The 12,928-nt window shown below is 45.7% G+C and overlaps 1 protein-coding gene across 5 annotated transcripts in view; it reads left to right on the forward strand.

The window, feature by feature from the left end:
• Nucleotides 1-12,928, forward strand: part of LOC149866514 (tetratricopeptide repeat protein 38-like) — a 46,371-nt gene that overhangs the window by 18,478 nt on the left and 14,965 nt on the right. For all 5 annotated transcript variants that reach the window (XR_016441911.1, XR_016441912.1, XM_090043817.1 and 2 more), the window contains exons 8-11: nucleotides 3,663-3,722; nucleotides 4,440-4,478; nucleotides 5,367-5,448; nucleotides 6,564-6,729. Coding sequence is in view for 3 of the 5 variants with exons in the window: in XM_090043817.1 (XP_089899943.1) it covers nucleotides 3,663-3,722; nucleotides 4,440-4,478; nucleotides 5,367-5,448; nucleotides 6,564-6,729 (347 nt within the window). In the remaining 2 variants the exon portion in view is untranslated. The remainder of the gene's footprint in view (nucleotides 1-3,662; nucleotides 3,723-4,439; nucleotides 4,479-5,366; nucleotides 5,449-6,563; nucleotides 6,730-12,928) is intronic.

Consider the following 12,928-nt stretch of genomic DNA (forward strand, 5'->3'; position numbering starts at 1 on the left):
CCAATAATGGTGGATGCCAGGGCGGGTAATGAACAGGGGACAGATCACTCTAGATGCATCTGGTTCAGTGCTCTCCCTCTAAAGTATCCACTCACACAACTGTCAGAGACATGGCTATTTGTTATGCAAAGGATAGTAAGCCTATCTCAATCTAGGAAGCCATAAGAAGCATAACAAGAGATACTGGGGGATGACAAATGAGAAAAAAGGGTTGGGGATGTGGACCACAGGGCAGAGTATACCAACCAGTGCCCATTGTCCTCCAAGGAGCAAGTGGATGTCACCCAATGAAAGTCTGCCCAGAGATGTGAGTGGAGAAATGACAGGAAAACATCCCCACAATTACCCAGATTCCCCCTAACCCAAGAATGTGCTTCTTGGTCTGGTAGATGGCAAGTTTGGCCAGAGCAAGGAGGAAGTTGACCAGGAGGTCCCAGGACCTGGTGGGGCCATGGATAAGGGAATGCATAAAAGAAAAGGTGCAGGGATAAGCGCAGCCAGAGCCTTAGCAGGAGGTTCCTGAGGAGGTGGTGAAGGGGTACAGCCTGGCACATTCAAGGTGGCCTGTGCCAGGGTCTCCTTCTGCTGATAGAAAGGGCAGGTATCAAAGGTGTCCGTGGAAATGGCTCTGCGCAGGAACTACCAACTTAAGTCCCTGGTGGCTCATGGGATCAGGGTGGAGTACAGGCCTGTCTGCCAGGGACCCTTGCCTTTGAGTGCATCCAGCAGGTTGGTATCTGGGCAGGACACAAGGGTGGGATGGTGGAGTGTGTGGAGCAAGAACATATACAGCTGATGGCAGTAGGCTATGTGGAAGTGGACCAGCTTAGTATCCCCCAGTCTGCTAAAGTGGTGTGAGGAGTGCCTCAGGGCCTGCCAAGGCAGGCGCCCCACAACAATCTTCAGAGGACAGGAATGCCAGTGGGTAGGGATCAGAGATGGGCCTATTTGTTGTGTCATGAGAAAACATGGCCCTAGACCTACAAGGGAAATCTATAAGCCCTCCCTTAATTAAGGAGACATTGCAACTAATTGCTTGGGACAAATAAAAAGAAAACAGGAATGAGAGTGATGGTCTTAGGTTAATCATGAGTGCTCCAAAGGAGGACACCAAGCAGAGCATACTGGCCCATTGTCCCCTAAATGAGTCCAAGGAGCCTGTGGATGCCAACCAGTGAAACTGTGCCTGGAGACATGAGCAGAGAAACAACAGGAAAATAGCTGGACACACCCAGTCAGAGCCTCTTCCTGGTCCGGTAGATGAACAGCTTGGCCAGAGCCAGGAGGAGACTGACCAGGAAGTTCCCAGATGTGGGGCCATGGATCAAGAGTACCTAACAGAAAATATGCAGGAAGAAATGCATCCAGAACCTTAGCAGGTCATCGAGTCCAATCCTCTGCTCAAGGCAGGAACATCCCTACTCAGACCATTACATGCAAGTGCTTGTCCAGCCTGTTCCTAAAACTACAAAACAGGAATGGAGGGGTTTAAATTATTTCCATTGTCACCGATGTATTCAAAACAGCTTTCTATTAGAAAATTCCTTGTGGTCTCTTCATAGCACCTGATGAAGTAACCTGTTGCTTATGAAAGCTTGTGTGGCAGAAGGCCAACTCTGTTTCTCCCCAAAAACTCTGCTCTGTGACAATTTGGTTAGCATGGGCCCAGCAGAGGATACACACCTTACCCTATCTCTTTAGGAAACCTGAGCTGGATTCATTCCTGAGGAAGGGGGGAAACCTGCTCCCTCTGCCTACATGACTGGCATCATGTACCTGGGTGAGGGGCTTGGGCACCCTGGTGGACTAGAGGCTGCCAGTCTGCCCAGTAACCAGTGATGCGTTTCAAATTGATTGGCTGACCACCAACAGGTGCTGGCCTCCATTGGACCAGGTAGATGAGGTCATAAGGGCTATATAAGTTAAGGACTAGCCAGAAGGAGGGGGCAGCAGCCATGAGGAAAACTCAGAGAGAGAGAGAAGAGCTGGACCATCTGAAATTTGCTCTCTTTCTCAAAACTCATGATCAATGAACTGCCTGCCTCCAGAGGGAATCTCCACCTGCATCTGGATGATACTTGTGAGTAAGCTACCTGAGATCTAACTAGATATATCGCTTGCAGTAACTCAGATGCATGATCAAAGGCTACCCCAGCCACCCTGCTCGCTCTATGGGATTTCTTTGATACTACTCAACTCTGTACCCTATTCCAACCCTACTCCTTGTAACCAATGAAGTTCTTGTTTGTGACCAGCGTGGGAGACTTATTGGGAGTGCATCTAGATTATGCCTTGGGGTCTCTTTGGTTCGGATGACTAAGGGAGACCACTACTTGTGCTTCCGACTGAGGGAAGCATGCCAAATTCTTGAAGTGAGTACTCAAGTACCCTCGAGGGCTATTAGGTCTGTGTTTCCCAGGGGGCACGGAGCCAGAATCAAGCCCATCCCTGGGTAGTGGCAGCTCTACCCCTAGGCTAGCAGGTGTGTTCCAGGAAGGGGGTCAGCCAGAGGTGCCTGCAGGAAGGCACCAGTGAGGTGCCTGCAGGAAGGCACTCGGAGTCTGAAAGGTGGTCAGACGCAGTGAGGTGGGTGGCTCCATGCAGGAGCACCCCCTACTGGCCTGCCACAGCTTGCACATCTCTTATTTAGTCAATAAGATGCAACTCTACCTTGCCTGACCTCAGATTAACATGGCTAACTACTTCTCTCTACCAGTGTATAGTCCAGTCAAGCTTCTCTTTGTTATATTGTTGTGCTGTCATTGATTCCAGGAGATACCTGCCAGCATAATGGAAAGGAGTATTTGAACTTTTTATGCCGTCAGCCTTTGGCTGGCAAGAAAGGCATGTAAAGTGGTACTGTTGTTGCACTAATTTAAATAAAGTGTGAGTGTGAACGGATTGCAATGATTGCTGAGATTATTCCAGTATCAAATCCTAATTTAATGAACACATAAGCAAAATTACTTCTACAATACTGTACGCAAAGCAGTATTCTTACGTAATCCTTCCGAACAATATATGATGACTTGGCTGGCTAGGCATGATTAATTGTACTTTTTCATGCCTGTTGCCCTCCACCATCTGCCTTCAGCTTCTTCTTTTTTATTACATATTTGGCTTCACCCCATTATATAATATTGCCTGTCCAGTTTAACTGTTTCCCTGGTTTTGCTTCCCTTTTCTATTTTGGATACCCACATCCTGTTTTTCTTGCTGTATAGGTCTGTCTTAAGCTGCTCTGTGTTTGCTTCACTTTTAAATAATTGCACTGGATACATAAAATGGCATTGCATATGCTAAGTATTTTGCTAAAATGGTTTTCAGTTCTATATTGTCAATATAGAGGGTTTTTAAAGGTGCTACCAAATGATGCACAATATGAGATTGAGTCAAAATGTAGTGTCACTCTGAAAATGACTCTTAAAAATTTAATTTGCAAATTTCATATGCTCATCTCTGTCAGAACAAATCCATTCAGCAAGAAGGTGCCATAGTCAGTTTTTGGAGGAGAATGGTAGTTCTAGATTCTTGGCTTTTATAGCCACTGAGATTTTATCTGTTCAGATTTATTATAGGAGAAGACTGACCTCTAAAGTGAATGGAATCTGTTTAAATCAGAGTTTACACTGGATGTAACATTTTTTTCCCTCTCTTCTCAGGACTCTGATATGCTTGCTTGCCATAATTACTGGCACTGGGCTCTGTATTTTATTGAAAAGGTATGGGGACATTGCTATATCTATGCTGCATGTTACAGCAACCTGAAAAATAAGTTTGATATGCCTTCTTTCATTTTAAATATATTGATGCATTTCTGAATGTACTGTACTAGTGTTTGTACTGTTGCTACTTTATTCAAATATTTCTAAATGATGTCATTATTCGAAGTATAATATTTTTAAATTATCTGAGTTAAAAAGTAGAAGGTTTAGTGTGAAGCCGTTAAGTGGCCCTGCTATAATTGCATGTTCAGGACAAATGTTTTGATATAGTAATGAAACTCATCTCTGCAGTCCTGGAAAAGGCAAAAATCCTATTTAAATTAATACAAATACTACCTGCAGAAGAAGTGTGGAGGGCTACAGTTTGCATAAATTACCAGGAGAGACCCAAGATGGCCCCTATGACAAAAAAATCTGATATCATATGATGTTAAATTTTTCCCTGTTCCTGGAAGTATTTGAGATCTATTGAAACACTTAATCAAACTATTTATACTCAGCCTATTGGGCTGCAAAGCATTTTGTTTGGTTTTACTCATGCTTTAACAGCTATAAATTGTTTGGGGCAAAATTTAGCAGAGAAATAACTGTTGGTGTGCACGTAGCAAAGCAATGTAAGTTAGTTAGAGTTCAGTGGCAAAGAGTGTACCTTGGGAGTTACTTTGGGACACTGCATTCTAAAAACCATCATTCCATTGTCCTTTGCTTTTACAGGGTGACTATGAGGCTGCTTTGACAATTTATGATAATCATGTGAGTAGGGATCACTTCTTTATAAATGGCCTGATATGCACATACATATTTCTTTTTGTATTTAACATAAAGGAAATCATAGTGTGATACAGGTTTCTGTTTTATTAATAAATGTTTAATTGGCAGCTTAGGGTTGGTTGCTTAATTAGTAAAAGACATGTGAGTTAGAGATGTCATCCCAAAATGTGAAAAGATACTCATGCCATCATTTTGTTTATGCCAAATTTTAGAAATGATTTAAAATTTTGCTTTGGTGTATTCTCAGTAGCATTTTTAATCTTTAGCCAGACTGCATTAATTGCTGTGTAGCTCCCTGCTGTATAAAGTCCCTGGATGGACCAGGAAATAAAATATCTAATATGACATAAAATACATTTTCTGTAAATCCAAGATGTCTAGAGTAAAGTGTGAGCTCATAGCTTAGATGACACACTAGCTTAGTCATGTTTTTCCCCACAGTTCTAAGTAATGTGTTTAAAGCGCTTTGCTGACTGGATTTCAGGAAGATCTCTTTCAATGATCCACAGATAATGAATAAGGAGTCTGCATAGCACATCTCTTAATGTATGAGTTTTATTTCAAACTCTATGATGATATCTTGTCCTCCCTAGTAACTGTTGCAAAGCATGGTGTTGTTTGTGGAAGAGTACAGTTTTCAGATATGTTATATTTGACTTCATGAAAGGAAAAGCAACATGGGTAATATGAATTATCAGATTTGTAGATTGATATATTCATGACAGATGAAATCTAAGTTCTTGAACATAGTTGCATCTGGAAGAGTAAAAGGATGGAATGAATTTTGCATTGTTAAGATAAGTTTGATTTTCAAATTAACTCTTTACTTATACATGGATAAAGCAACATGACAATGCCTTCTGATTGCAGATTGGTCCCAGGTGTGCAGCAAGTGGAACTATGCTAGATGTGGTTGATAACTGCTCTATGCTGTACCGGCTTCAGCTAGAAGGTAATTTCTGCATCAATGTCCACATTCTTCTTTAAAGATTGAAGGACAAAGCTGCACTTTTCCTGCATGCTGGAGGAGCAGTATTAGAGGGACGATGCAGAGCAAAGCTGAGTGATTTGTTGTTACAGGGAGAAACTCTTCCAATCAGTGCTTTCCTTGGGAGGTAAATTTTAAGTTTATATTAATGTGCATTACTTTTATTTCTCCCCTGAGCTTTTTTTTTCTGGCCAGTACAGTATTCCATTCAGCTAAACTAACGTTAAGTCACATTTTTCTTTACTGACTTATTTCTTTTGCTTGGTCCCAGGAGATATGTTTTCAACAAGACATTGAAAGATTAACTGCATAAGCTATTAAACGGCTGTCAGGCTTCTCTTGCAATAAATATCTAGTCAACATTAATATTTCATTCTAAATATTGGTACTGATTGAAATAAGAACTGTATGCATGTACTGTATCAGTCATTCAGACAGTTTCAGAGACCACATAAAAAGCCAAAAAAATTTCACTTTAACCTTTTTAAAGAAGAAATTAAGCTAGAGGAAAAAAAATGCTTATCCACTTACTAAGTTTGTTTAATTACCATAGAACTCTGCTTCATCTGGTCATGATGAACTCTGCAATTGCATTCTGAATTGGTAATCACATGCTCCATGTGGATAGAAAATTATGATTAGGCCAGAATGCCAACTAATTATGCTTTGGATATTGGTGATAACTTGTTGATAAATTATTAAATAAAAGTATGAGAATCATACAGAGTTCTGCTGGATATAGAAGTGTTTTTTTTAAGTTTAAGATCAAGGCTTATGGTGTTGATTGACTATAAAGCAGAAGTTCCCAAACTTTTTCTTATTGTGTACCCCCTTTCAGATTTACCAGCTGCCTGCATATCCCTACCAGCATACATTTTGTATTTTAAGCCCTTAAATGACAATTATTACTATAATGAAAATTGAATCTCCCATTATGCAATTTCTCCTGTCCCCCCTCCCTCCCCACTCCCCCAAGATGTATTGCATGCAGGTTTGGAAACTCCTGCTATAAAGCATATGCCATGTAATGATGATATTTTGCATGTGGAATTGTTTTAAATCATGTATTTTATTCCCAGGGGTAAAGCTGGGAGACAGGTGGAATGAAGTTTTCCAGTTAACAAAGCAGCACACCAAAGATCACATTCTGATTTTCAATGATGTCCATATTTTGATGTCTTCACTGGGAGCCAAAGACCACAAAACCACCAGTGAGCTCTTAACAACTCTTCAGGAACTTGCCAAGTAAGCAACTGAATTAAGTGTTGTTTTGAATATAAATCTTTTCCCATCATGAAGTAAGGTGTTATAGCCAAACAGTTTTTAGCAGGCTGGTGGCTCTGAAGTTATCTAGCTAGCAAAGCCATATTATCAATTTTAATTGTGCATGTGTTAACGTCTAGGGTAGGCCTTTAACACTGTCAGGTAAAAGTGGAGGCATCTGGGATTGTGGCTATTACTAGTTCAGGTGGTTATGATACCTAACTAAACCTTTATAGAAGGCACCCCTCAGAAATGCCAGCTCTTAGTTCTCACTATGGAAAAATCACTGAGCAATTCTTCTGTTGCAAAGAACTTAGAATGATCACAACAGGTCAGAATGTTTTTAACACTCTGGATTCCAGTTGGAAATTCCTGGGTTTATCTTGTAAATCACATGTAGATCCTTTGTCACCCTTAAAAATCCCTCGGCACCCTAGTTGAGAATCACTGAATTAAACCATAAATTGCTTAGTTAATTTTCTTACCATGGGTCTGCATTTTGTATGTGACTGTTCATAACTGAGCCTAAGTGTGTCCTGTACAGTAGTAAGAAAATTTTACAAACTATAGCATATTTCAGGGATAGGCAACCCCTGGCACACATGCCATTAGTAGCACACGGAGACCTTTTTCCCAGCACGCCAGGAGGCACGCAAAGTAATTGTTTTTTGCTGGGGTTTTTTTAAGTTTTTGCTCCAGGCTGTACAGCCACAATTCCCAGCGCTGTGGCAGGCACTGGGGCAGAGCCAGGAGAACGCAGGCAGGGACGCTGTCTGTGCTCTGTTGCCCCCACCCCTTGCTCCCAGGCTGCATCCTCCAGCTGAGGTGCCGAGTGCTGGGGCCGGGCAGTCAGGACAGGGTCTGTGCAGTGTGGAGAGGACGCACTGCGGGCAAGCCAGCCAGGTCAGGCCCTTAGGAAGGCAGGGGTTGGGCAGGAAGTGGAGGCAGTCCTAGGCCTCTGCAGGCTTCAACTGTAGTAGGCAGGCAGGCAGGGTTGCCCAGCGGCACCCATGGTGGGGTACTGCCTGGCCTGCACAACTTCTCAGGGATGGGCTGCAGCTACCCTGTGCAAGTGAGGATGCTGCTTGGCTCGGGCAGGACTCCAGGCTCAGGGGGCTTCCCTCTCCAGCACTGGCCTCCCTGCATGCTGGGCACAGTGCAGGCAGGGCAGAGCTGTCCCCAGTGCAGGGGCCTGGCCACGGGAGCTCCCTGGAGCCTGGGAACAGCCACCATGGCTGCCTCATCCTGCCCGGGTCCCGACCTTGCCCACCTGCAGCTCCCCTCAAGGAGCCAGGGCTGGGGCAGGCACTGCACAGAGCTGCTGTGCTACAGGCTCCCAGCCGGCTTGGCCGTGAGCACCAGCTGTGGTGGCTGTTCCCAGAGCCCGGGAAACAGCCTGTGGCTGCAGCTCCCACTCACACTGTACCCAGCTAGCACAGAGACCAAGCAGGGAGCTCCCTGGGCCCAGCGTCCTGCCCCAGCCAGGCAGTGTCCCTTCATGGGCAGGGTGGCTGCGCCCCACCTCTGCAGAGCTGTGCAGGCTGGCTAGGCCCCACCTCTGGTGCTGCTGGGCCCCGCACTGTGGCCTGAGTAGCGGAGCCCTGGGGCAGCCCCCACCTGACACCAGCTCTCTATTTACTGTAAAAAAAATAAAAATAAAAGCAATATTAATGATTATTAATTGTATTAAATATGTAGTGCATCCTGCCGTGTACCCCCTCCACCCCAGTTTTGTTTTTGTGGCATGCTGGCACTCCAGCACTTTACAAGGTAGACATGGTATTTTTGGCACTCTGGCCACAAAACATTGCTTACCCCTGGCACTTTTGAAAAACTAAATATATCAGATTAGACCTAGTATTTGCTATGTCAAAAATGGTAAAGGAATAGGACTATTTATGCATCAGGGATAAAAACTAGTTAAAACACATCTGGAATAGGTAATATATTTTTTAAACAGTAGACAAAATTTTATTCAGTTGACATAAAATGCAGTATTTTCATCACTGTTGAAGGTTTTTATATATTTTTTCCTCCTTGAAGTGCAAAGGCTTAAAAAAAACAAATATTCTGTGGAATTTTTAGTTTATCTTTTTATCTACATCCCTTTAATGAAGTTCTTAAATAAATCTGCCCTTCAAATTTAAGATGAGTTTGGACATAATTAAATTTAGTTTCTCATGTTTGTGGCTGTCTTATGTGAGATAAAGGGTTATAAAATGTGTTCAAGTGAAGAAAGCTCTGCATCCAGTACCAGACACCCCTAATTCCTTTAACGCACATCTGGGTATAGCTCTCTATCTCAAAGACAGCTACACGTCCCTCCAAATTGACATTGGGACCCAGGAAGGATGACTGGAGTCTCTCTGGGTTAAAATACATGGGGAACGTGGCATAGGTGACATCATGGTAGGAGTCTACTACAGACTTCCTAACCAGAAACAAGACCAGGAATTTGCCAAGTAACTGGCTGAGGCTGCACACTCTTGGTGCATGGTTGTCATGGGAGACTTTAACTACCTGGACATCTCATGGGAAGAGCACTTGGCCAAATCCGATAGGTCGCAGAGCTTTCTCACGTGCATGGACGAGCTGTACCTGACTCGAGAAGTCTGTGGGCTGACAAGACATAAAGCATTTCTGGACCTGGTACTGGCAAAAGGGGATGACCTAGTCAGTGACCTAAGAATCAATGGAAAGCTGGGTGATAGTGACCACGAGCTGATCACCTTTACTATCCATCGCAAAACTGGCAAGTCAGTCAGGAATACAGAAGTCCTCAACTTCAGGAAAGCTGACTTTGACAAGCTCAGGAGGCTCGTTGTCAAGGCCCTAAGGGACCACAACTTGACAGGAGGAGGAGTCCAAGAGGAGTGGATGCTCCTCAAGGGAGCAATCCTGACAGCTCAAGGGATGGCCATCCCACCCTGGAGGAAGGGTAGCAAAAGGGTACAGCAACCCCCTTGGCTTAGCAGAGAACTGGAGGATCTCCTATGCCTCAAATGAGAAACTTATAAAGGATGGAAGGCTGGAATTACCACCAAGGGGAGTACTTAGCGCTGGTCCATACCTGCAGGGAGCGGATCAGGAAAGCCAAGGCTGCAACCAACCTCCACTTGGCTTCACATATCAAGGGCAACAAAAAGTCCTTTTTCAGATATGTAGGGAGTTGAAAAAAAAGAAAGGGTAACATTGGACCCCTGCTGAACCAAGTGGGACAGCTGATAACGAATACCCAGGAAAAGGCCAATCTAATTAATGGGTACTTTGTGTCAGACTTTCATCAGTCCAATGGGACTGCCCTGCCTAGTGAGACATGGGATGGCCAGGGTGAGGGTGTATTATACCCAGCATCGGTTTTGATCTAGTAAAGGATCACCTTGAGAGGCCTGGACATCTTCAAGTCATCTGACAGATTACACCCTAGAGTACTCAAGGAGCTGGGAGGTGTCATAGCCCAACCATTGGCAAAAATATTTGAAAACTCATGGCACTCAGGTGAAGTACCTGAAGACTGGAAGAAGGCCAATGTGGTACCCATCTTCAAGAAGGGGCAGAAAGTAGATGTGGCATGACACGACGTAGGGGTGCTGTGAACTCCCCTAGCACCCCCTACCTACCGTGCCAAATTGGGTTTTATGCACCCTCGCTATCTTGCCCGCCACGTCTTTGATGGGAATTTGTTAAAGGGAGGCTGCCTTTCTAACCCTCCTTGGCACGGTGCCTTGATGTATCTTGGCTCCGTCTAGTTGCCCGGTGCACTCCAACCTCTGGGGCTGCACGTGAGTCCCACAGTCACCTGTAACCTCACAAGTCCCCGGACTCATCTCCGTTGCCCGCCTGTGCCCTCGCGGGCGCCTCCTGGCTTCTCCCACGGCTCTCGTAGCCCGCACCGGGGTCTGTCTCCCCGTGGCTCTCGTAGCTCGCACCGGGGTCTGTCTCCCCGTGGCTCTCGTAGCCGGCACTGGGGCCTTGCCTCGCGATCCCCGCAATCGAGGCTCAGGTGGCTGTAGCCGTGCCTAGCCTCCAGACCCCTTCTCAGGTCCTACACCCCACTGGGGCTTCTCGCCTGCGCCCACACTGGGTTCCTCCCAATACTGCCCACACTGGGGCTAGGGTCGGAACACCCCAAAATGCAGCTCCCGCTCCGGCGCCAGGAACCTCCACACTACTGGAGAGCTCCTATGAGGCCTCCTCCACCCCTACAGCCTCACCCAATCCTCTGGTCTTACACAACAACAAAACAGAAAACTCCCACTCCTGTGTTCCAACATAAATTCCACGCCAAACTGGCTAACCTTCCTTCATATCCCTACTAGGGTTTCCTCCACCCAGTATCCTCATGCAGAAACCGCTCAGACCATCAGGCTTCTCAGCTCTGCTTGCTCCAGCAGAGCTCCACCTTCCTCACTGCCAGAGGAGAACTGACCTCTGGCCTCAGCCTGGCTTGTTTATACAGGCCAGGCCTTGCCCCCTTCCGGTCAGCTGACCAGACTGGTTGTCTCGGCAACCCACACCTGTGCTGCCCTGGTGACTGGCAGCTGAGCCCATATTACTGTTTGCCAGCAGCAGGCACCTTAGTGCCCTGCTACAGTAGATCCTGGGAATTACAGGCCAATCAGCTTGACCTCAATCCCTGGTAAGATTCTGGAGAAAATTATCAAAGAGACCCTTCTTGATAAGCAGGCTGATGGCAACATCATGAGGGACAGCCAGCACGGGTTTGTCACGGGTAGGTCTTGCCTGACCAATCTCATCTCCGTCTATGACCAGGTGACATATCACTTGGACAAGGGAGAAGAGATTGACGTCATATATCTGGACTTTAAAAAAGCCTTCAATCTGGTGTTCCATGATTTCCTCATGGAAAAATTGGCCAACTGTGGCCCCGGCTTCACCACAGTCCGTTGGTTTGGGAAATTGGCTCCAAGGTTAGACCCAGAGAGTAGTGCTCGAAAGTAGCAAATCATTATGGTGCTGCATGACTAGTGGTGTCCCCCAAGGCTCTGTCCTTGGACCAGTTCTCTTTAACATCTTTATTAACAATGTCGACATTGGTGTCAGAAGCGCACTGGCTAAGTTCGCCGATGACACTAAACTTTGGGGCATAGTGTCCACACCTGAGGACAGGTTAGTGATCCAGGCTGACTTGGATAAACTTCGTAAGTGGGTGGACACAAACCTGATGATGTTCAATACTGATAAATGTAAGGTACTCCACCTCAGGAAAAAAAATCTTGCAGCGTGCTTATAGGCTTGGTAGTGCTACGCTTGCTAACATCAGTGTTGAAAGAGACTTGAGGGTCATGATTGACCACAAGATGAACCCTGCATTGCCTTACCTCTGACTCTAGAGAAAAAAGGAGAGTTATAGCATTGCCTCTCATGGCAGAACAACTTTAGGCCCAAGCTAAACACTTTAAAGGTCTTTAAAACAACATAGTATTTTATTTTGCTGTTACAGCCTTCCAAGTTTTGATGCTTACCGTGAGTAATTCAGATACATTGTTGGGAAGTGTACACACACATTCATTAATCCCTTTTTTCAAAGATAGTTACATTTGTGGGATGTATTTCAAGACTTAGGTTTATTTGCACATACTTATAGCTACATATTGTGTATTTGTATCATGTCCATCTTACACAAACTTTCAGTGGTGTTTTTGAAGTGGTGACTTGGCTATTTGTTGCAAGGTGGTAGTATGTATGTTTAGTAGGCCTGTGCAAATAGGGAAGTATTCGATTCAGATTTGGCCGATTCAGAGGACAGTGATTTGATTTGGTGATTTGAATCACTGTCCCCATTCAATTCAGCCAAAGCAGAATCAGAGATTCAGAGCCTATTCGGAGATTCGAATTGGCCAGGGAGAGGCAGGCACAGCCAGGCGGCTGCAGGTTCTCCTGCAGTTCCTCCAGCTGTGCCTGTCTCTCTCTGGGCATGGGGAGCCATAGGAGAAGTCCCCATGGCTGCCCTGCCTGGCCCATGCCTGACCTGGCCCCAGCCTCCGGCCTGCTCCCTGGCCCAGAGGCCTCCGGGAAGGGCCTGCCCTGTTCGGCGGAGCTGCCCGGGCCTCCCCAGGGCAGCAGGGCCTCGCAGAGCCCCCACCATGCAGCATGGGGCAGTGGGGAGGTAGCAGGGATCGCCCCTCCCCACCCACTTGGCACCTGTCCAGCAGCTGCC

The sequence above is a fragment of the Crocodylus siamensis genome, chromosome 4 (assembly GCF_052110815.1).
Source record: "Crocodylus siamensis isolate JL-2025a chromosome 4, ASM5211081v1, whole genome shotgun sequence".
Classification (NCBI taxonomy): Eukaryota; Metazoa; Chordata; order Crocodylia; family Crocodylidae; genus Crocodylus; species Crocodylus siamensis.